The 23299-nt window shown below is 45.2% G+C and overlaps 1 protein-coding gene across 2 annotated transcripts in view; it reads left to right on the top strand.

Moving 5' to 3' along the window:
- The window catches only part of SPOCK1 (SPARC (osteonectin), cwcv and kazal like domains proteoglycan 1), a 498253-nt gene that overhangs the window by 405475 nt on the left and 69479 nt on the right, over window positions 1–23299 (top strand). For both annotated transcript variants that reach the window (XM_077768682.1, XM_077768681.1), the window contains exon 6: window positions 9485–9599. In XM_077768682.1, the coding sequence (XP_077624808.1) occupies window positions 9485–9599 (115 nt within the window). The remainder of the gene's footprint in view (window positions 1–9484; window positions 9600–23299) is intronic.

Here is a 23299-nt window from a genome sequence, read left to right as displayed (position 1 = left end):
TGCTCATTTTGTTTCTTAAATTCCACATATGAGTGAAATTATGCAGTATTTGTCTTTCTCTGCCTGACTTGTTTCACTTTAGTATTAAACCCTCTAGGTCCATACATGTTGTTGCAAATGGCAAGATCTCATTCTTTTTTATGGCTGAATACTATTACATTGTGTTTGTGTGCATGTGTGTAAGTATTCATATATGTATATGTGTATATATATATATATATAAAACATCTTCTTTATCCATTCATCTGTTGAACACTTGGATTGCTTTCATATCTTGGCTTTTATAAATACTGTAATACACATAGGAATGCTTATATCTTCAAATTAGTGATCTCCTGGGGTAAATACTCAATAGTGGATTTATTGCATCACATGGTAATTCTATAATTTTTCAGGAAACTCCACAGTGGCTGTACCAAGTTTTCACCCCCACCAACATCTAGATATGTCTCCTGAGGCGAGGAAAATGATAGCAAAATGAAACTTTGGGGACTGCAGTGAAATACAAAGCTTTTGTACAACAAGGGAAACCATTAGCAAATCAACATGGCAATCCACTGTTGGGAGAAGATATTTGCAAATGATATATCCAAATAAGGGTTAGTATCCAAAATATATAAAGAACTCGTACAACACAACACCAAAAAACAATTCAGTTACAAAATGGGTAGAGGACTGGAGTAGACATTTTTTCCAAAGAAGATGTCCTTTTGGCCAACAGACACATAAAAAATGCTCAGCATCACTCATCATCAGGGAAACACAAATCAAAACCACAACCTCACACTGGTCAGAATAGGTAAACTCAAAAAGACAAAAAATGACAAGTATTGGTGAGGATGTGGAGATACTAGTTTGGTGAGTATTAATGTATGGAAGAAATAAAAACAACAGTGCAATTGAATACCTGTATACCCATCATTGAGATTGGGCAGTTGCTAACATCTTCCAAAATTGTACTTTCTGTGTAACATACACGCATTTCCCCTGAACCATTTAAAAACAAATACAGATGCTAAGATACTTCACCTCTAAAGAAACAGACATTCTCCTATATGACCACTTTAGTAGGTATTACTGTACCTACGAGGACAATAATCCAGTAATGTCATGTAATATGCAGTCCTTGTTAAAACCACAGAAGACTTTCCCAGAATGTCTTTTATAGCTTTTTGTAACTCTGATTTTTCAAGATCCAGTCAGGCCTCACCCAATGCACTTGTTCCATCTATTTAATTTCCTCTAATCTGGAAGAGTGACCCACTTCCCTCAGGGTTTTCTGTTTTTGTTTTTTTTTAAATTTTTTAACATTTATTTATTTTTGAGAGAGAGAAAGAGCACATGAGTGGGGGAGGGGCAGAGAGAGAGGGAGACCCAGAATCCGAAGCAGGTTCCAGGCTCTGAGCTGTCAGCATAGAGCCCAATGCGGAGCTCGAACCCTTGAACCATGTGTTCATGTCCTGAGCTGAAGTCAGATGCTTAACCTACTGAGCCACCCAGGCGCCCCTAAAACATCTTCAATTTTGGACTTGTTTTCTAACAAATAGATTGACGTTAAGCATTTTTGGCACCAGTGCCTCACAGGCACTATTGTATAGTCTTTCCTTTTGCAGAAGGCACATAAGGAATTGTGTGCCAGCCAGTCCCTCTGTTAGTGATGCTGAATGGTCCCCTTGGTCCCTGCATTAGGGGTGCCTGCCATGTCTTTTTATCGAAAATGTACATTTTCCTTGGTTAATAGTGAGGTGTTTGTTCTGTGGCTGGTACTTTGAGACTCTTTGGCTGTCCTATTCCCCAAGTACTTTTACCCACTATTTGTAATAAACACCAAATGATCCTTTCCTGGCTTAGTTATTACACAGGGAGTTGCCAAATGATTTTCTAATTCTAGCATTCCTTCTCAAATTATTTAGCTGGCATTTCTCTGTAAAGGTGAGCTTTTCCTTTTCTACATTTCTAGTAACTTGGTTTTGAGGTGTAGGGTTCTGCCTTCTTTGGAACTCTTAACTCAGAGTAATGTGTGTGTCTGTGTGAGGGCCGGGGAGGGAGAGAGCCCAAGACTGAGCTCTGAGTCACACACAGGCTTCCTTTCATCCATCCATCCTCCTCCTTGCTTCTTCCTCTACAGCCGCACTGACTTCCCTGATGACTCTCAGCCGCACTCAGCATCTTCCACCTCGGGACCTTTGCCTGGAGTCCCCTCCCTTCCCTTGGAGGGCTGCATGGGTCCCTTTATTCTTTTCTCTGCTCAGATGTCATCTTGCCAATTTCCTGATCACCCCATGTAATAGACCATTCCTTCCCCATTATTCTCTCTTATTCTTCTTTGTTTCTTTGCAGTCCTTATCAGCACCTACCCTGCTGATGGAAACAGTTTTTGTCTTGTTATTACAGGGCCTGGACTATATAGTACGTGCTCAATAAATATGTATTGGATGCCAGAAGGAACACATACATGAATGTATGTTTGATAAAGCTCAGAATGAGACCAAAGACCCCTCTTTTGTTTCTCTTCACCACTCCTTCCAGATGACCACAGGGATGCTGAAGCCCTGGACAGAGACGGACAGCTGTTCTTTCGTCTGCCAAGGGATACTGTGTAGTCAGCAGCCACTCAATTCCTGCCCAGTTATTAAAGCCAACAGCGCCATGAGATTATCTCCCTCCTCCTTCTTTGACATGATTTTTGGGGAATAAAAACAAATCAGAATTTATCAACTGTGAACAAAATTGTCAACTGTGAACTGTCAACAGTCTGGTTTAAAAATAGATGATTGGTTGATGAAATAGAGTGGAGAAAGCAATTTAAATAAAATGTTAAAAATAATACCCAAAGCATGCACAGCAAAGCAAAGAGTGTGGTGTGGTGGAGAAATGTGCTCAGTGGAGACCTGTGTGAGCAGTGAACCAGAGAGAGGTTATTAGTTTTGCTTTACAAATCACAGCAGAGAAAGATTTACTGGCCATTTGCAGTAACGTTCACTCATTCTGACGTGTTGGTGTGTTATGCAAAATGGAAGGAAAGATTGGTTGGGAAATCTGCTAGCACATTTATTTTTAAGTAGGTCAACATTTTGAATATTTCTGCCCATTTGTGAAATCTTCAGCTCCTTCAATCTTCTCTGTTTCTGTGATGACTGGGGAAGGCATTTTTTTTTCTAGCAGGTCAAGGGGTGCAGATGCTTCAGGAAGTTATAATTGTATTTGTGTTTGTAAGAATGTGGGCTCCCATACAATGGTGAAAATTTGTTAATTGCCCATTTTCTAGGCTTTCCTCCTTTAGAGTTATAGCTAATTCTTTATTCAACTAGGTTATCATAAAATCAATATAAAGTCTTGAATTTTTCATACTTGCTCTTTACTGTCCATGAGTCACAGGTGATATAATTAGGCCAAGTTCTGTATGTCCACTTGCCCAACATCCTGAGGCTGCTTTTCCATGTTGTTTTTTTTCTTTCCAGGAGAACTGAGTCATCTTGGCACAAAAATCTGTGCTTTATAAACCTAAGACAAGGCATTCCCATTCCTCAGAAGCTCTCTGTTTTTAAAAATTTGCCAGGGTTGTACTAACCAAAAGTACCACAAACTGAGTGGCTCAGACAATAGAAGTTTCCGGTCTCACAGCCCTGGAGGTAGAAGTTGGAAGCCAATGTGTGGGCAAGTGTCGTTCCTTCTGAGGCTGTGAGCCATCATCTGTCTCCTGCCTTTCCTTAGCTTCTGGTAGCCTCGGGCGTTCCTTGTAGATGGCTGTCTTACACACCTCTGTCTGCCCTCTCGTTGTGTCTGTCTCCGTGTCCAGGTTTCCCCTTCTTATAAGCATGCCAAACCTACCGGATTAGGACGCACACTATTGAACTCATTTTAAGTTGATTATCTCCGTAAAGACCCTGTAAGATTCTGGGGGTTAAGACTCCCAGATGTCTTTTCTGAGGGATATAATACACAATACAATGTGCAAACTTTTCTCTTTGAGAGGGCAAGCGGGGGCCAGAGCAGTGGTGATTCCTCTGTGCTTAGACTCACTTTGGATATGCGCCAGGGCTGGAAGGGCTCCCCCACCACAGGCGACAGTGACCTTGTGAGGAGTCTCTCTGTTTATTCAGTGTGTCTTTATTCTGTTAGGGTGGAGGAGCTTGAGGGTATGCCGTCAGCCCTGGCTCTTTGGGAGCTTTGAGTAAATGATGGGCTCCCCACTCTAAATCCGAAATATTCATTTATGCCTTTTTCCTTCCCTTCTCTCCCCACAATATTTTCTTAAAAATATTTTTATGGATGCCCCTTTATCAGTTCCTAAGAATGTCAATTTGAAGTTTTTTTTTATTGTTGCTTTATGTGTTTTTTAATTTTTTAATTATTTTATTTTTTTTGCTTACCTACCTCTAAGCCACAGATTCTAAGAGGTAGGCTCCCAGTCGTCTCTCTTTAACTTGGAGCTCTGCAGACACTGTTCTGACACAGGTAGCCAAGCCCGGATGACCGCCTGCTTCCCTGGCCCCTGCAGGGTGGATGTGGGGGAAGTGGATAAATACTACCTGAGCAAGTCCTTACTGCAAAGTAGTCACCATCCATGATTTTGCCAGTCTGTAATTCCAGCTTTTTTTTTTTTTTGATGTTTTATTTATTTCTGAGAGAGAGAGAGAGAGCATGAGCAGGGGAGGGTCAGAGAGAGAGGGAGACAGAGAATCAGAAACAGGCTCCAGGCTCTGAGCTGTCAGCACAGAGCCTGACGTGGGACTCAAACCCATGAACCATGAGATCATGACCTGGGCCGAAGCCAGACAGTTAACCAATTGAGCCACCCAGGTGCCCCTGTAACTCCAGCTTTGAACACACTATAAGAGAAGGAGATGTGGTGATCCTGAAAGCTTGTCATTTGGGAAAGGAGGCAGTGATGTCTCTGTGGCATTAGGAGACACTTATCTCTCCCTCCTCAGGTCTCTCTGTGAGGATTTTCACTCTGATGCTCTGCTCCTGCTTCCTCTTGCCCAAGGAAGGCTGCTTCTGTCCCAGTGGGTGGGAGCCCAGTGTCTCTGGGGTCAGGAACATATTCGCAGGATCACTGCATTGGAAAAGTAACACGGGCTGACTCTTTGTCTCTTGGCCCTGTTCCCTTGGCAGCCCTGTCCTCAAGGACTAGCACACCTGCCTTGGGTTTCTGGGATGTGTGTGTGCACAGTCCAGGGCACCCTTGTGCAAAGCCCAGCCAGGTCTGTGCATTCTCCACCTGTGCATCCACAAGGCTTGCTTTCCCAGCTAGGGCTAGGGCTTTCCTGGATATGTGTTTCCTGCGGGTTGGGAGAAGGCGTTGGAGTTCACCCTTTGCTTGGGGTGAAGGTCTCAGTCAGGTTGTGCAGCTCAGTCTAGCAGGAAGCTCTATACATGGGGTGTTTTCTGGCCCCAATGAGTAAAACTGGTGTAGTGACCCCCCTTTTGGCTTCTGTAATTGTTCTTCCCCAGCAGAAACCTGGGAGAGATGGAGGGTGGGTGAGAGACTGGGTGAGTCACCTCCTGGGTTAGACTTTGTGAAGCATTCTGGAAAGGGGACATGTATGAGGTGCCTTGAGGATGCTCTGCCCAGTGACAGTCTGGGACTCGGGTTCAGAGCTGGGTGCCCTGTCCCCTCACCGGCAGGTACTCACATATGCTCTTACTTACTCCACTTAGCAACTTCCCCCAGGAGGTGAGAGGCATGGGTAGAGCTTGGTCATCACTTTGATAGAAGCATAGAAACTTTGTTTTATATTTTACAGTGAGATGTTTGATACACGAACTTGATACACAAACATGTGTGTCTTATTTATCCAAGTTGCTAAGCCCAGAAACAAAAGAAAAGCCTCAGAATCCACCTCTAAGCTTGTGAAATAAAGCATTCTCCGTTCCACAGCGTTTCTGTGGGCTCCCATCTGACGCCATTCTCCTGCATCTACTCCAGAAGTAACCGCTGTCTTGGTATTTGCCACCCTACCCCTCATATGTAGTTACACATTTATAGGTATCTCTAAATAGCATGTTTTGAGCTTTATAAAAAATGGAGTTCTGGTCCTTTGAGCTTCATTTAAATGCCACATACTGTCCTGGAAGATAAAAAAGCGGATTTGTGCCCTTGAAACATGGATTTTCACTGGTGCAGATAAAACTTGTTTTCTGTGGTGGCACCTCCCTTGGGTCAGGGTCGATGCCAGCCTGCCTCCACAGATTGTGGCAGCGGCTGTACATAAGGGGGTTCCTTGGACCGGCCAAGGAAGCTGAGTTACTAGAATCACAGTCCACAGGGGCTCTCAGGCGAGGCCAGGCCACCCAGGGGAATGGGTGTTCTGGGCAGCTGAGAAGCAGATGGAGAAGGTTCCAGCTCCAGCGATAGTCGGGGGTCACTGGGGAGGCTACAAGACCGGGTGCTGGGTGTGGAGCTCACAGAGAGGACCCAAGCAGCAGGTGCGGGTCAAGGATGCCTCACCGTGAAGAGCCCGAATACCAAGCCCCAGCCCCTGCACTGCTTGTACGGGCAGATTGGCCACTCCTGGTGGCCCCAGGACAGGTTTAGAGCAGCACGGTGGGCACCACCACCTTCTGCCTTTGTCATTTAGCAGCTATTTACTGAATACCTACTATGTGCCAGGGCTAAGACAGTGACTGAGACCTTTTCTAGCTGGTAAATACCTTACGGTCTAGTAGGAAGTCACTGCTGTTACCTTTTGCTAAATGATGTTATGGTAACACAGGACCCCTAAACATCAGTGGCTTTGTTACAGGAGCAGACATTAATTCCTTGTTCATGTTGCATGCTAGCTGTGGGTTAGCTACAGCTCCAGACCCTGCCCTCTGCGCCCCAGGCCAGAGGGAGGAGCAGCCCTGATCTATCCCATGTCCTTGTCATGGTAGAGGAAAGAATCAGAGGGGTGATAAGACCAGGAAGTGGTTCTTGAAACCTCTACTCGAACCTGGCCTGTCATGCCTACTCACAGTTCACTGGCAGAACAAGTCACACGGTGAGGACTGATGTCACCGGGGCCAGGGGAGGGGGAAGCCCATTTTCCCATGTGGCGATGAGCAAAGCATAGATTCCTCTTTCACAGTGACTGGAGAATGTTTGGGAAGAGTATGACAGTGTATCACAGATACAAACAGGTGATCATAGTAACAGTAGGATAAGGCTTTAATAGTAAATGTATTAATTTTTGCCTTTATAAAATACATTTTCATGCACAAATGTATTATTTCCCCCAAATGAGCTTTAGGAATTCTGTTGAGAAAATAGTTGGAGAACTGCTCGTCTTAAGCAGGATTATTCCAGAGCACTGGGGCAGTAGAAGGAGGACTGACTGGCCACAGTCATCTCTCTAGCTCTGGGCACGTGCACGCAGACTACACTATTGGAGAAGCTTCTAACACGGGCGGCCCACCTGCCCCCTTCCTGCCTTCCTCTTGGCTTATCTTCTGCCCATCTGGCGATCCGCAGGCACATCCTACTCCTGTGGGTCTTTTTTTGTGCCATATCCCTATGTACACACGACTCCTGCCGCCCTTCACAGCCCTGGCCACATGGCTTTAGAAGGATGTGGCCTTTTTTTATCTCCTCATTCAGTCCATTGAGGTTGGAGGGCTGGGCCAGGGCTCCCTTTCATACTGTCCCTACCGCTGCTGCTACCACACTGGGCATGTACTGGACACCTAACAAACAGGAACGAAAGGAAGTTGCATTGATAGGAAGTCATCACCCTGTCGGCTTGTCTGTTTCTCTCTCCCCCCACACGGGCAGCCACTGTGTGGGTGACAGAGTTACACCAAGTGACTCCAGTGCATTTAGGACCAGGTCTGAAATACTCTTGCCCTAGGTCTCTAATCCATATGGCACCTGAATAGCTCGGCCCTCACCATGAGCCTGTGTTCTTCTGAACTCATGTGCTCTGCTTTGCAAAGGCCACTGGCCTTGTCGGAAGTATGCATTTGTGTTTTCTCTCTTTCCCTTCTTTTAAAAGATTCCCCATGGCCCCTGATAAGAATTATACACAAAGTAGGTGCTCAGTAAATTTTGCCCGTCTCCTCTTCCTTTGAGCCTCCACCGGATGGAAACATGGTTCTAGGCCCATGGGCCTCTGCAGAAGGCTGATTACACACAGGGCTTGATCCTGAGAATTTTACTGGTGGAAAAGGAATGAACTGTCAGACAACTGAGATCCAGGCTGGTAGCACCATGGGGTAACAGTACAGCATGTCTGCTCTCTGAAGCCCATCCCCATGGCAGAAACAGTGATGCGGGACCAGCAAATGTCTAGCCCTGCAGTCAGACACAGCTTTAAGTCTACCCTTTATGAGTATCATGAACTTGCACATGTTACTTAACATCTCTGGGTCTCTTATTTTTTCCGTAATATCAGGAGACTAAAGATGCTGTTAATTGTTGTGTTCTCTTGCACCTCTAAAGAAAATCCTTTCTGGATTGTCTCCTGGATCAGCTGAGACTTGAGAATAAGAGTGGCAGAAAGAGTGAAACTGGCAGAAAGTGGCCACATTACTGCTGTTGGTGATCAAGGGTTGACAAGAGATTTGGCCTTTGGCTTCAACACTGAACCTGAGATTTAAGTGGGTGCCTCCACCCAGTCCCAGGCTAGAGGCAACCACAGGCATCCTCTGGGGGAAAGACTAGCTCAGGTTTGGGATGGTTGAAGCAAAAGCATTCACTCCTCGCTTGTTCCAGACAGGAAGGGGCTGGGCCTCACATACACCATGCAGAGGTGCTCACTAGATACTTACTCTGCCCACCCCCCCCCCCCCCCCCCCCCCGGCCCAGGAAGAGCGTGTGAGCAGCTGAGAGGGCCTAGGAGTGCTGCACTGGGGCAGAGGCACCCTAGGTAGGAGTCAGGAAGCATGGGGAGGTGGCCTTCTGCTGGGGAGGTGATTCTCTGTGGACCCCTGGGACTCCAAGATGTCATTTCAGATGAGTACTTTTATTATGTTAGCAATTACATTTGCATTTACCATTGACTAAAGTAAGCCCCACAGTGCTCTGTAGCGATTTTGGACATTATTCTTGCATTTGGAAAGACAGAAAAGGCCATTTCTTACTTAGAATCCTGCAGTTCGAACCTTTACGTGAGATGGACACCTTTGTTCTCTGTCTTTGTTCCCTGTGTGCCTAACTAGTTGGAGAAGCATTGGTGGTTTCCTAGGGAAGGCAAGTAGTTGTCTGCTTGGCTGCATTTTTTTTCTTTTTTAATGTTTATTTATTTATTTTGAGAGAGAGAGAGAAAGAGAGAGAGAGAGAGAGAGAGAGAGAGAGAGAGGAGGGGGCAGACAGAGAGGGAGAGAGAAAGAGAGAACCCCAAGCAGACTCTCTGCTGTCAACGCAGAGCCTGACTCAGGGCTCGATCCCACAAACCATGAGATCCCGATCTGAGCTGATCTCAAGACTGAGAAACTTAACCGACTGAGTCCCCCGGGCTCCCCTGGCTGTATTCTTAAAGCCTGTTCTGTCTCTCTTTTGCAGTGTAAGTTGGAGTTCCATGCTTGTTCTACTGCCAAGAGCCTCACCATCCTCTGTGATGGGCCCTGTCCATGTCTCCCGGAGCCTGAGCCACCAAGACACAAGACGGAGAAAAATGGTGAGTGGGAATTACAGGAGCTTCCCCAGAGGGAAGTTGACGTGGCCCAGCTCTGCCCTTATGCCAGGAACCTGGCATTTAATACAGCTGTTTGAGCCCACGCAGGGTGCAAGGGACAGACTTGGCAAGTACTACAGCTTGTGTCGGGACTTGGAACTGAACTGCCTTCAGCTACCATTAAAAGGAAAAAGAAGAGCTTGAGAGTCTTTGAAAATAATTCTATTAGACCAGGATATGCACTAGCTTCTTTTAGAGGTTGAATTGGCTCTGGCATGGGAAGAGCAGGCTTTTTAGCCTCTAAGACCAGGGTCTGCCCTGGGGTGAATCTTGGTCTTCCTTGAACTTTATCTCTAAGTCCTTTGAACTTCTCAAGGCCAAATTTCAAAACAGAGACTGTAGAGACGTCACAGCAGTGGAGAGTCTTTTCCCCGCAAGTGTCATTTCTTTATTAACATGTTCTGCTTGGAATGCAACATGGGCCGAGGGGCACATGAAAGGAGAATACCTCTCCATGGGGCAGCTGCTTCTCTTCCACGGCTGAGAGGGACAGGAAAGGTTGGACTTATTTGAGTGTTTCAGTGATGGAGAAAGTAAGGCCATCCCAATGGCCATGGCCCAGTTTTGAGCCTTTCTTAATGAGACCCAAGATGGAAGTTTGCATTTGCCTTCTGTGGAACTGGGCTTTCTACCTTGTAGCTGCTGTTGCATGAAAAGTGTGGCACATGTCTCTATGTGAATTAGTGTATGTGTGTGTGTATGTATGTGTGTGTGTGTGTGTGTGTGCATGTGCGCATGCACACACATGCCCCTTCTAAAACATCTTCTGGTGGTAACAGGAGAGAATGATCAGGGTGTGTGTGTTTATGCATTCCCCTCTTTGTGGGTCATATTGCCTTTTCCAGGGCACACAGGTGAAGATGTTCGAATGTGCATTTGTTCACGTTGGCGACCACAGGAATATTGTGTTAAGAATCTCTTTGGGGGGCACCTGGGTGGCTCAGTTGGTTAAGCCTCCAACTCTTGATTTTAGCTCAGGTCATGATCTCATGGTTTGTGAGTTCAGGCCCCGCATTAGGCTCTGAACTATCAGTGCAGAGCCTGCTTGAGATTCTCTCTCTCCCTCCCTCTCTCTCTGCCCCTCCCCTGCTGTCTCTCTCTCCCTCCCTCTCAAAATAAATAAATAAAGTTAAAAAAAGAGGCTCTCTGGAAGGTTTGGCTCAGAATATGGAGGGAGTTTGTAAACCAGCCCTGTGGTCACCACTAATCTCTGCAAATCCCTCTTGATTACCACAGAGCTGATGTCACTGTGTCTGAGCCTGATTCATTGATGTAACTGCAGTGAGAAATGTTCATTCATAGACATGCATCCCTGTGAAGTGCAGCCAGAAAACCTAAAACCTTTCAGTGTGAAGCATCTGCAGGATCCAGAAAATTCACTTCTGCGTGGGGATGTCTTAATAATCTTAAAAAGTTACAATAGTCTCTGTTATTCTAGTGACGTTGTTTACTGCCTTTATTTACTCTTCTATTCTGAGGCGAAGAAACCAAGCCCAGCAAGTCACCTCCACCATTTTGCCTGTGGTATCTGTACAAGGGGGTGAATTCATCTCTCCTCAAGGGCCTCCAAATCTGCTCAGGCTTCCTGGTTTGCCATGATGAGGTAACAGACTGGTTTTCTGGGAAGGCTTTCTGGCTCTCCAAATGAAGTACAGCACCTCTTTCTTTTCTTTCCTATTTTTTTCAGTAAGCACTATGCCCAGCATGGGGCTCCAAACCCCCTGACCCTGAGATCAAGAGTTGTATGCTCCACGGACTGGGCCAGCCAGGCGCTCCAAGGCTTATTTCTTAATGATGAGCTTTGTCACACCTGATTAAATGAGAGTCCTTCTCAAGTATGACACTCGAGGTACAGCCTTGCGTGTACCATGCCATTTGTTTGATTATGTATTGGTAAAGATTAGAACAGATTCTTAGTGCACCTTTGCAAGTAACTACATTAGTATTTTTTTTAATTTATTTTTATTTTTTATTTTTTTTATTTNTCATGACCTAAGCAAAAGTCAGACGCTTAACCGACTAAGCCACCCAGGCGCCCCTACATTAGTATTAATATAAAGAGACTCTGCAAAGAGTATTGTTTGTGAATCCTGAAAGGTCAGTGAGAACAAGAAAGCCATTTAAGACTTTTTCTGTTGAAAATGTTTGAAAAAGCATGAACAACCAGGTTAATAGTAAAAGATAAATCAGGAAGAATGAGAAGGGGCCTCCTATACCTATCAGAAATGACAACAGTAGGAAGGGATGCCAACACTATCCCAAAGTAATCACAATTCTATTTCCTTCATCAGTTCTTGTAGTCCTGTATAATTATTTTTTGTTCCACTGGCTTTTGGGTCAGCAATTTGCTTTTATGAAGTCATCTGCCTCTGTACTGGAGAGACCCCCAAACTCCACGCTGTCTCTCCTATCATCTTGCAATTGTCCAAGAAATACCACCTTGGAAGTGCAGTGATGAGTCTGTTACTTGAAGTATTGATCAAACGTGGTCCAGTTCTTTCTGTGAGGCTTTGAGACTGTCCTTTTTGGTTTAAGACCCACTTTCTGGGCTGTGACTTAGTGCAGAGTTTTTATGTAAGCATGAAAGGGAAACAGAAACTACCTGCTGATAAGACTGAATGGCTGTAGTTAACTTATTACATATCCAATAACATCCTCATGGAGGAGAGTATAATCCCCTATCAGCGTATAATGCCTAACTGTTTAATGCAGATGTGATCAGTGTTCGCCTGGAAGATAAGGACATATTATGGGTAGGGAAGGCATTGATAAGGCCCCAGGGTCATTATATATAATGAAACATTTAAATTAATAACATTTTACCTGGACAAAGCCAAGGGAAAACCAACCTTTTCCTTTGATTTGACATTTCTTTCCATGAGGTTCTCAAAAGCTGAGGTTGTAGCAGGTGGAATGAAGGGGAGGGAGAGGACGAAAAGGGGAGATCAGAGGTGAAAGCAAGGGCACTGGCCCCCCAGAAGCTGCAGGCAGTGACAGTGGCAGCCTCTGCCTTCCTGAGACACACTGAGACTCTGCACCGCGTCAGGAGCAGTCTTGTTTCTGGACCTATTGCAGAAATGACATTTTGTAGACTCGCAAATGCTGGTGTGTTAAAAGTGTGGCAATTATGGTTGTTGCTGATAACATTTTATCTTCAATCTTCTCTATCTTTTGAACTTTGCTTCTGTGTGGTAATAAAAACAGTAACGTAGTCACTTGTAGATAAATTCTGTTAATTCCGAGTTGTATCTAAATTGCAAGAAATTGGGGTTGGGTGGGGGCCTAAGTGCTGCTCTGTTGCAGGGAAGTGGCTCCTGGTATTGTCTGTCTTTCTCTGGCATCCACGTGCATAGAGGTGTCACCATCTTCAGTTAGGTGGCCAGCCACATGCACGTTCCTTACACCCAAAGAAAGACGTTTGCGATCCCGATAGGGCCTATGCTTACCATGACCATTAGGTCATATGGAGTGCTCTTTCTTTTGTGTCCTGCTCTTCTGGACTTACCTGTCCTCCCGCAGCCCCTCTCTGGCCCCCTTCAGGACCACAGAACACTTGAAGATGGACTTCCATAACCTTTGAGTGTCAAGAGAGATTGATGAGGTTGCTATCTCAAGCCCTCTGTCCTTGGATCTGCTTGGCAGCCATTTCTATTTTACGCAGAGGATCTTCTCATGAGGCTTGCCCCAGATTGGATTTCCGGGTGGTAGGAGATCCCAGATCCTCTTTGTTGCTGGGAGCTTTTTACCTGTCTGTGGTTTCACAAGTGCCTCTTCCCTGCCTGCGACCCAGAGTTAGGTTGGAGACAGGGAGAAGGTTGAGCAGAACCTTTCCCTGGGGGGTCACCTGCCTCCACTTACCCTTCTCCTTTCGGAAATGTTGCTTTTTGTAGCCGCAACTTGGATCACTACTGGGTGTGAGTGTTGAAGGTATGTGAGGACAGAATCTAACACCTTCTCTTGCAAATCTCACAGCACTCTGTTTCTTTCAGCCTTTCGTCTTTTGAATTACAACATACCCCCTTCTTGCAAATCAGAACTCTATTGTCTCAGCTTTAAATTTTAAGAGCATTTCTAGGAAGGCAAAGCCAAGTGGTTATTTGTTCTCTTGATTTTTTCCTGGCATCTGTCCTTGATGTGGTCCCTGAAGACATTGTAGAGGGTGGAGTCATCCTTGAATATCACTGAATATTGCCTCTCACATCTCTCAATGACCTTGTGACCTTGGATGAGTTACTTAATAAATAGCTTTTTAAAATCCATCCTTTCTGTGATGCCAGTCCAGCTCCTAGATTATAGAGAAATGATTGTCCCCCCAAAAAAAGAAAAGAAAAAAATTACAGAGAGGGAGATGAAACTGAAATATTGTGTTAAGCCTGGATTTCTGTGCTTTTTCTAGGAGTCTTCCAGAAAAGATTTGAATTTCTCTTGGTATTTTCTAGTACCCAACACCCAACCCAGTTAGGAAGTCAGTTCTTATATCTGGTGTTAACTCTAACTCTAGGGTTATTTCTGCTGCTTTTTCTTCAACTCTAAGGGTTGAAGGGTATAAAGAAGGTGAGGTACTTGTTTCTTGATTTCTTTACAGTGGTTGAAAATCTAAGGGGAGAGTAGAGGTCTCTTACTGTTAAGTCTTTCAGATACCTTATAAGCCAAGCCACCGTTTCTCCTCTTCCTAGCCTGAGCCTGTCCCCACTCTGCCTCTGATCCCTTTCCTCACAGAAACAAAACACACTGCCCTGACCTGGGCTTGGCAACCTTTGTCCATCTGAAGGAGGGATTTGAGGCTCTTTGCTTGCTGAGGTGAAAATTTTGCAGTTGTAGGGTATAACATCAGGAAAAGATCATGCTTACGTCCTTCCATACTCCGTTGAGGGATCCCTTGAGTTCTTGATGGTGCCTCAGGTTTCCCATGAGGACCAGGGGAAGGCCTAAGGAATGTGGCCTCAGACCTCTACCAGAGTGACTCCGTTTTTATGCTTTACCACATTGCATTGCATCTGTAGGGAAAGACTTTGACCAACCGTGAGTGATCCTTGGGCTGGTCCCATTTACCAGAAGAGGAGCTTGAGGCCTAATGAGAGAAAGAAACTTGCCTGAGGGCAGACAGTGGGTAGGGACGGGGCTATCTCAGAGCCTGAACCTCTTGACTCTTGCCTTTGTCCTGCCACGTGTACACCCTTAGGTCACTGTCACAGGAGTCTTCTCTCGGAAGAGGGTGGAGGCTCTGTAGCTGAGTTTGGTGGGCATTTGATTTAATTTCTCCAGGATCTGACCCCACTTGCCCACATCTCAAAGTGTCAGCCATCAAGCAGAGAATGTCACTGTGCTCTCCACAAGCAGTAATGTTTTGAAGGCATTTCACAGAATCTCTCCCACTTCTCTCCTCCTCTGTCCCCGGAGGAGGAAGTAGAAAGAACATCCCTCTCTCTGAGCACAGTTCCTTCTTTGCTTCTGTTGGCACATGTTAGCTGTCAGGGAAGCGATATATGGGTCAGCAGGCAATGGGAGGTTTTTGGGAAGGTTAGGAAACTCATCCCTTCCTGGCCTTACAGGTGCTGGGAGGTAGGGGCTGGGCGCGGTGGGGGCAGGTGCTCGAGTGTTCCAGGCCGGGTAGGAAAGGGTGCCACGGGTCTTTCAGGCAGGGTGTGCGTGGTAAAGAGGAAATAACAACTTCCCTGCAGCTGAGCTATTTGAAACAGTAGAAAAATAGTCCACCGTGATTTTCTTTTCTCAAGTGGTGATTTCAACCTGAGGGCTAGATTCTGGGAAAGAAAGTCCTGGGTTGTCAGACGGTTGTCTAATTCCATTACTTATCACAAGTGGGGTTGGGAGAAAGTATTTAAACCTGAACAGGAGGTGGTGCCAAAGAGACAGGATAAAGAGTTCTTCCTGGCTGTAATGTCTCAGTGGAAAAATCCTAAAGGAATCCTCCTGCTGCAGAGGCTCCCAGCAAAATGGAGGTTTATCTTTGTGTCCAGGAAAGAACATTTTTCTTTAATGCCTATTGTGTAACAGGGCGAAGGCTCCGGGCTTGCAAACTTGTGATTTAAAAGCAGTTTGTGTTAACCTTTCCATCCCCATTCAGCTTCTGTCACCTCTTACTCAGTGCTACACCACCATAAACAGAAATTAAACATGTAAAGCAACATTTAATTTTTAGGGCCTTGTTATTCTAAATGCCATGACCTTAAAAGGAACAGCTTCAGAATTAAATTGGCAACTGCAAAGAAGAAAAACTCTCTCGTCGGGGCTCTTGGAGTATTGAGTAACTGCTGACTTTGGCTCTAAAGTCAGGTTCTTCCTTTTCTGTGAGTCCAGCTCTGCAAAAAAAAAAAAAAAATAGAGGGTCTCCTGGTCACTTGCAAGCCTACTGGGCAGCACCTGGTTGGAGAGAGCCAGAGATACAAAGAGAGAGAAGGGTAAACTGAGGCAGAGGGTGGCACTGTCCTAGCTGGAGTCCAGAGAAGGGTCTGTGCTGGAAATTAATGGCTTTGAAAGTTCACGCAAACAGTACTCTTCTCTTCCCTTATTTGTTTAGTTTATAAATTAATGCATATTCTTCTTTAAAGGTTATGGCAAGAGTGTCTCAGATTTCCTTCCGGTTAGATTTTTGTTGCCTGTGCTCATTAGTTTTAATACACATATACTTTTTTTTTTAACATACTTTTTAAACTTTACTCATCCCAAATCGGGATTATATTCTACGTAATATTTTGTACACTGCCATTTTTTTTGTATCATAGATATGTCTTCATCTAAGTACCCACAGATGTGTGGTGAGGAGGTCTGTCTTCTCTGCTTCATCTTTGAACTTCCTTGACATCCTTGAACTCCAGATTTGAATATACAGTGATTGCTCAGCATTTCCATTTGATGCCCATGGGCATATCAAGCTTAATGTCCATAATCAAACCCCAGATCTTTGCCCCAAGTCTGCTCCTTCCTCCTGCAGTATTTATCATCGTAAATGGTGCCTCCGTATTTTGATTTGCTGGTAAAGAAAATCCTCTTTGTCTCACATCCTATAACCCTGTTGATTCTGCGCTCTAACATTTCCAAGTATATCTGCTGCTTATTACCTCCACTGCCACTATCCCAGTGGTTTAAGACATCCTCATCTTTTATTTTAAGAGCTCACTAATTGATCTCTGGGCCCCTGCATTCTCTTTTGAATGTTCAAGTTAAACCAGTTCTGTACAATGTAAGTCAAATTGTGTAATGCCCTTTTCAAGACACTCCAGTGACTTCCCTTCTTTGTTCAGAGGAAGAGCTAACATCCTTTCAGTGACCTGCAAGGCCCAGTGTGATCGCATCCCTGCTCTGTCTCTGTGCCCGTCTTCTGCTGCTCCACCCTCTGCTTGCTGGGCTCCAGGTACGCAGGCCTCCATGGGGGCCCCCATGTGAGCCCCTGGTGCTCCCGCCTCGGGGCTTTGCACTGCCTGGCCCATCTTCCCAGACACCACCACAGCTCGCTCCATTGGTCACCTCTTCAAGTCTCTACACAGACTTCCTCCAAGTCTCAGGATCCCCCTGGAAGTTCCTATCCCGCTTTCCTCCTTTGTTTCCCTCTGTACCATTTATCACCGTCTGCCATATTAGATTGGCCTCTTTCATGTATTGTCTTGTGTCGCTCAGCTAGAATGGAAGTGCCATGAGCGTATTTTGTCTGGATTCTCCATAGCCATTTGTCCAAGGTTGAATGTCTCTACCTCATTCTTTTTAAGAGTTGCCCTTTATATAGATGTACCATAGTTTATAGTGTTTAAAATAGCAACAAAATGATTTATGAAGACAAGAGATAATCTGTATAAGGTGCTTAATGTGTGTCCTGGGCTTATACATTTAATTCTTCTAGCCAAATAATGTCATCTCTGTTGCTGGTGAGAACGTTTCAGATCTGGGACATTTAGTACCTTGCCCAAGGCCACATGGCTAATAAATGTCAGAGCAGGGATTTGAAGGCTTTTTTAGAACTTTGTTCTCTTACACTCACAGCAGACTGTGTTCTTAACCTAAATCGAATGTACACTGAAAGGGCAGGCTCTCTTTGGAAAAAGAAAAATAAACACGCACACGTACAGCCACACCTTTAAAACTACCCCTTGCCTTGTTTTCGGCGCTCAGAGCATGCCCTCCTTCCCCCAGAGCCCAGCGCTGTCTGATGGGCTTTTTTCAAGGTGAGAGAATTAACGTCCTTGCTCGCTTCCTCCTCTTGCTTTCTGCAAGCACGCTTAGCACTCTCAAGTTTATCAAAACACTGGCGTGGACTCATCGCTCACCACCGTATTATGCTCTTCTGATAGCTGCGAGCTTCCGCCCCAGCTCCTTAAAGATAAAAATTCATTTGTAATCTGTCCTGAAGTCGACCGTTCTTCCATTGCCCTGCTATCTATCGAAAAGAAAAGGCAGCATTACAATAAAAAAATAAATAAATTGAAATTATAATCGGAAGAAAGCAAGTGGCTGCCACCCCACAAAGCCAGATGCTTTTGAAAATGTGGGTGGGCTGTTTCCTTCCTAGTTCTGAGAGACGTGACAGGAGCCTTGGCCCTGTGGGGAGCAGGGGGAAGTGGGCCACGGCCCTAACAGGTGTGGCGAGAATGGCATGAGCTCAATTTCAACTATAGAAGTAGAGTTCAAAACCTACAGCTGTTTTGTCCTCCTCCTCATTATTATCTTACGATGATGGTGATTCTCTGTTGCAAAACTAATAGTGGCAATTAGACGTGGAGGAAGCAAGAATGTCACTTTGATGATTTAACCTGCATGATGTTGAACGATGCTGGATAAAGTGCAGAATAAGCAGTTGGTTGCATATGCAGTACCAGATATTCACATCGGTTGGGAGGGCAGGAAAATAAACAAAACAACTGGCCCCATCTCTTCAGTCTGAGGAGACAGGGAGGCGAGAGATAGAAATCCTGGTGGTGACGTAAGGGTGAAAGCATGTGTTCCTCTCCTAACCCCATGGCAGTAGCCCCGAGGGGCCCTCCTGCTGGACAAGAAGGAGCTCTGTGGCAGGAGAGCGGCCTGCTTACACAGCAAAGATTCTGGGGCAATTCTCATGATTTCAAGTCCTCCGATGTGCTCCAGGGAGAGAGAACTTCAGAGCCACTTAGGTGAACTTCCGGGAAGTGCAGGACTGGATCGAAGGTGGGGAGGGTGACCGGGCATCCTTGGATGTGAGGATTCCTGCTTTTGGATGTTCCAGTGATGCAGGTTGTGTTGGGGCAAGTCCCTCATACTAAGTTTTTTTGTGTAGAAGGGTCAGTGTCAGGAACCAGTGCAGACTCCCTGTTACTTACGTGCCTGGGCCTCTTACGAAGGCAGTTCCAAGGGTCTCTTTCCTCCCACGGCAGCCTACAGGCCATCAGTCTGTCTTGCCTCTGTGGTCTGGCTATGCATTGTCTATGCTCCAGGCTCTTAGCAGCAGGTCACATGGGCAGGTGGGGCAAGGCTAACAAGTGAGTGAGTCTTCTGGGTCCCCGCTCCCCAGCAAGGGATGTGAGCATAGCCCCACCTTCTCAAATCACTGGGAAGTGGATACTGATGCTGTGAAAACAGATTTAGAAGTTAGATGTCAAGACCAGAGGATTAGTGCAGAGAGGAGATTTGATTGGAATTCGGATCGTGTACCAATGCACAGGGATAAGAAATACTCTAAAAAAATGACTTACAAGAAATTACTTTAAGCCAAGTTAAAAAAAAAATCCTGTCATTTTATAAGGCTATTAATCCTATGGAACTATTCCCCTGAGAGGCATTACTGAGGTTGAAGAGGTCTGGATCCCTGTCCATACATCTCTCCAGATTTTAGGATTTAGGAGGCACTGTCCTAAACCAGGGTAATCCACAGGGATTTCTCAGAGCTCTAGGACTATAGTTTTAGGGGGACAACTTTGGGTCCCCCTGCTCCATTGGCCTGATCCCAGTCTGTGGCTAAGTTCCTTCACAGTGAGGGGTACTTCTGGCTTTCTCCAAGTACCAAGACCTGGCATCTGCCGTTCTCTTGAGCCTCCCTCCCCTACCCCACCTCCCCAGGTATAAAGGGTGGCTGCTGTGGGCTGCCTTCACCTGGCAGGCTCCTGTTTGTGATTCTGTACCTGTCAGTCTGTCCTTTCCACTTGGGACTTACACCCCAGCCTTCCCTACAGACTGTTCACTATGCTGGGCACAGTGCATAGGCCATCTTCCATCATTGCAGAATGAATGAATTGATGGAATGTGTAGACTAGTAAAATTTTCAAAGCACTTTCATGTACTTGAAAAAATTGGGTATCATTAAGTGAATTATGTCCCCAGGCCAAGAGGCAGGCTCGGTGATTCCAGGCTGCCAGTCTGTGGCCTTCCTTGAGTCAGTCATTCTGGGGCTTGGCCTCAGGCTGGAACTTAACTTATGTGTGTTGCTGGCTCCTCTGGATTGGGAAAAGACGGCATCATCCAACCCAGGCTCAGGCAAGTCTTCTCTCTCCCTGTGTCCTGCCTCCCTGTCTTAGGAAAAGGGCTCAGGGTGTCTCTGGAAGCAAATATTTTTGCCTGGATGATGGAAGTGTAGTATCTTTTGGAATAGAACATTCTGTTCATACTTGCCTCAGGCTCTCATGAGAACACGGAGGACATTTCTAGGCAAAGGAGGGAGTATTTGGAGCTAGCAAAAGTTCTCATTTGGATTGAGAGCTTCTGGTACAAGAACTATATATATCTCTATGTTGTGAAATAGCTGGGCTAAATACTGATTACCTGTATAACTAGTAGGAAGCTCCAGTTCAGGAAAACGTAGTGAACTAAAATAACACTGCTGTGTGACTTCGCATAGCTTGCTCTCGGAGGCCTCTAAGCCCTATTTAAAATTAAAATTTACAGCTTAAGGTGCTACTCTGACAGCTAATCTGTTTTGTTTTGTTTTCTAAAATTGAGGGCAGTGATTGAGTTTGGAGGTAGTGATAATGTGTCTTCATCCATCCATTGTGTTCATCTATCTTTCTGTCTATCTGTCTATCCCTTCCTCTGTCCATCCACCTGTTAGTCACCCATCTACCATTTATTAAACGCCTATTCTGTGCCCAGGTCCTGTGCTGTCTCTCCCCTAAGTGGAATAACAACTCTTAATATCAAATACATCAATAATACATTGTTCATGTATCTTCATGTGGAACTCACTTATGTCCCAATGTGACAATTGTCTACAGCTGGGATGTTTTCTATCTTTTTATGGATTTGGGTTTATAAGTCTGCTACTCCAAAGGTTTTTATTTCTTTCTGAGTACTTTGTCATCCTGACCCACTGCTATTTTAGTCACAGTGGTTAGCAGGGCTAGACTTCTTCTTAGGTAGTTGAGACACGGAAACTAACTTAAAAATATGGGCATCCTGTTACATTTTTGAACCATTGATATACTGGTGTTGTATAAGCACTAGATTATGACTTGAAAGCCGGGACTTTATCTAATTTATTTTTCATTATATCCCTAGCCTAGGGTCTTTGGAATGAATGAACACAACTAAGTATAAATATAAGTTTGTAAGAGCTCTGTTACACATTTAATTAGAGCAGTATTTAAATAAATAAATATTCAGGTTAAATCGAGACAGACCTACTTCTTGGTTTACTCTAAGGCTTCTGATTTAGGTTGGCGTCTGAGATCTCTGGGTCATTTTCCCCATTGTCTTTCTGTGATAACCACAGCTGAATACTTTGTCTTCAGGAGTCTTGGTGTGTTGCCTCTTTGCCCGTGAGCAGCAGGTAAGGGAAAGGTCACAGTCCCAGTCCCTAGAATACCTACTGCCTTCCCTTTCTTGTAGAAGGCGGCTCTCCATCAGACCTCCCATTGAGTCTTGAACTATGTATTTACAAGTTTGGATGCAAACTTATTAATACTTAACTCTGCACCACTATTTGCCTATCAGGTACAAATGATAGAATTCACTGAAAGGCAAGTTGTATGCTTGTTGTGTGCTAGAGGAAGCATGGATTGTGGATGCAGGCAGTTGTGAGATGAAGTCCAGCCCCAGGACTTCTAGCAGGCTTTGGACAGACTGCGTATTTTTTCTAAGTCTCCCTTTCCTCCTCTGCAAAAACAAAGTGAATATGGGCTATTTGCATTTGAGAACAAAGTCCATTCAAGGAGATAAGTATGAAAGCAGCTGGTTCTCATAGGTGCTCAATGAATATCAGTTTTCATTCTTACATTAGGTATTTCACACACGAGTACCACCCTATGCACGTGAATAACTTAATCTCCTCTTTGTGCAGTTTGTTAACACACTGCCTTTCTGAGACTTTGGGGTTCTAGAATCAGTCTTGCCAACACTGTTAGCTGTCTTTGCCATACTTGGTTCTGGCTTTCTTTGAAGGTGAGTGTGTCCAGCAGTGTTCCTAATTTCCCAGTCTCTCCTCAGTTAAGGGTGCGACCCTTTGAGTCAGTGCTGCCAAATTAGACACAAGTGAAGCCTTCAGGAGGTTTCTGAGAAAGCTTTTACTTTTTTTTTTTTTAATGTTTTATTTATTTCTAGGAGAGAGAGAGAGAGAGACAGCGTGAGCAGGGGAGGGTCAGAGAGAGAGGGAGTCACAGACTCTGAAACAGGCTCCAGGCTCCGAGCTGGCAGCACAGAGCCCGACGCGGGGCTCGAACCCACGAACCGCGAGATCATGACCTAAGCGAAAGTCGGACGCTCAATCGACTAAGCCACCCAGGCGCCCCGAAAGCTTTTACTTTCATACACAGCTGTCTCCTCTTCCTGGAGAGGTTTGTGTGGAGCTCCAGCAACAGTTTTGTGACCACAAGGTAAAAAGCCTGTGGATAAAGTCTGCCCATTGAAAATGAGCAGAAACACAGAAGGAGTGTGGGTTCCAGCTGAACTAACATCCTTGCATCCTATCTCCTCACTTCTTATGTCACATAGTTAAGTTCCATGAACATATGCCACTATTAATCAAGCTTTCTGTTATTTGCAGTTAAGCACATTTTCTTTTTTAAAAAAATGTTTATTTTTGAGAGAGAGAGAGACAGAGCACAAACAGGGGAGGGGCTGAGAGAGAGGGGGACACAGAATCCGAAGCAGGCTCCAGGCTCAGAGCCATCAGCACAGAGCCCAACATGGGGCTGGAACCCACGAAATGCAAGATCATGACCTGAGCCAAAGTCAGATGCTTAACCCACTGAGCCAACCTTGTGCTCCTAAACACCTTTCCTAATCAACATAGAACACATTCCTTTTAAAGACCATTTGCTTCAAGATAGGCAATATTGGTCTGAGGCCATGAGCTCCCAAGCTGTCAAGGAAGGGAAGACCTAAGATGGCATCAGGAGCATGACTCAGAGTGTAAGGAGATACTCTGAGTGTCTCAAAAGCATGTAGGTCCCAGAACTCGGTGCAGGGGCTTCGGTTGGTTTGGAGTGGGAATATCTGACCTTAAGTGAAGTATGGTCCTGTGTCAGCCTTTCTGCATCCTTGCAGAGACTGCTGGTAGGCAAGCAGAAAGCATATTCCAAGGTGCAGAGTAGGCAGGCATGTTGAAAGGGAGCACAGTGTCCCTGAAGGTGGCAGAAGGAACCGCTCAGATGCAGCAGGAAGCTGTGTGGCCAAAGGCAGCAGACACCTGTAGATTTTTTAGTAACATTAAAAAAAAATAACTCTGAGAT

The sequence above is a fragment of the Crocuta crocuta genome, unplaced genomic scaffold, assembly GCF_008692635.1.
Source record: "Crocuta crocuta isolate KB4526 unplaced genomic scaffold, BGI_CrCroc_1.0 scaffold64, whole genome shotgun sequence".
Classification (NCBI taxonomy): domain Eukaryota; kingdom Metazoa; phylum Chordata; class Mammalia; order Carnivora; family Hyaenidae; genus Crocuta; species Crocuta crocuta.
Note: the sequence above shows the minus strand (reverse complement) of the source record. Positions and strands in the feature narration are given on the sequence as shown.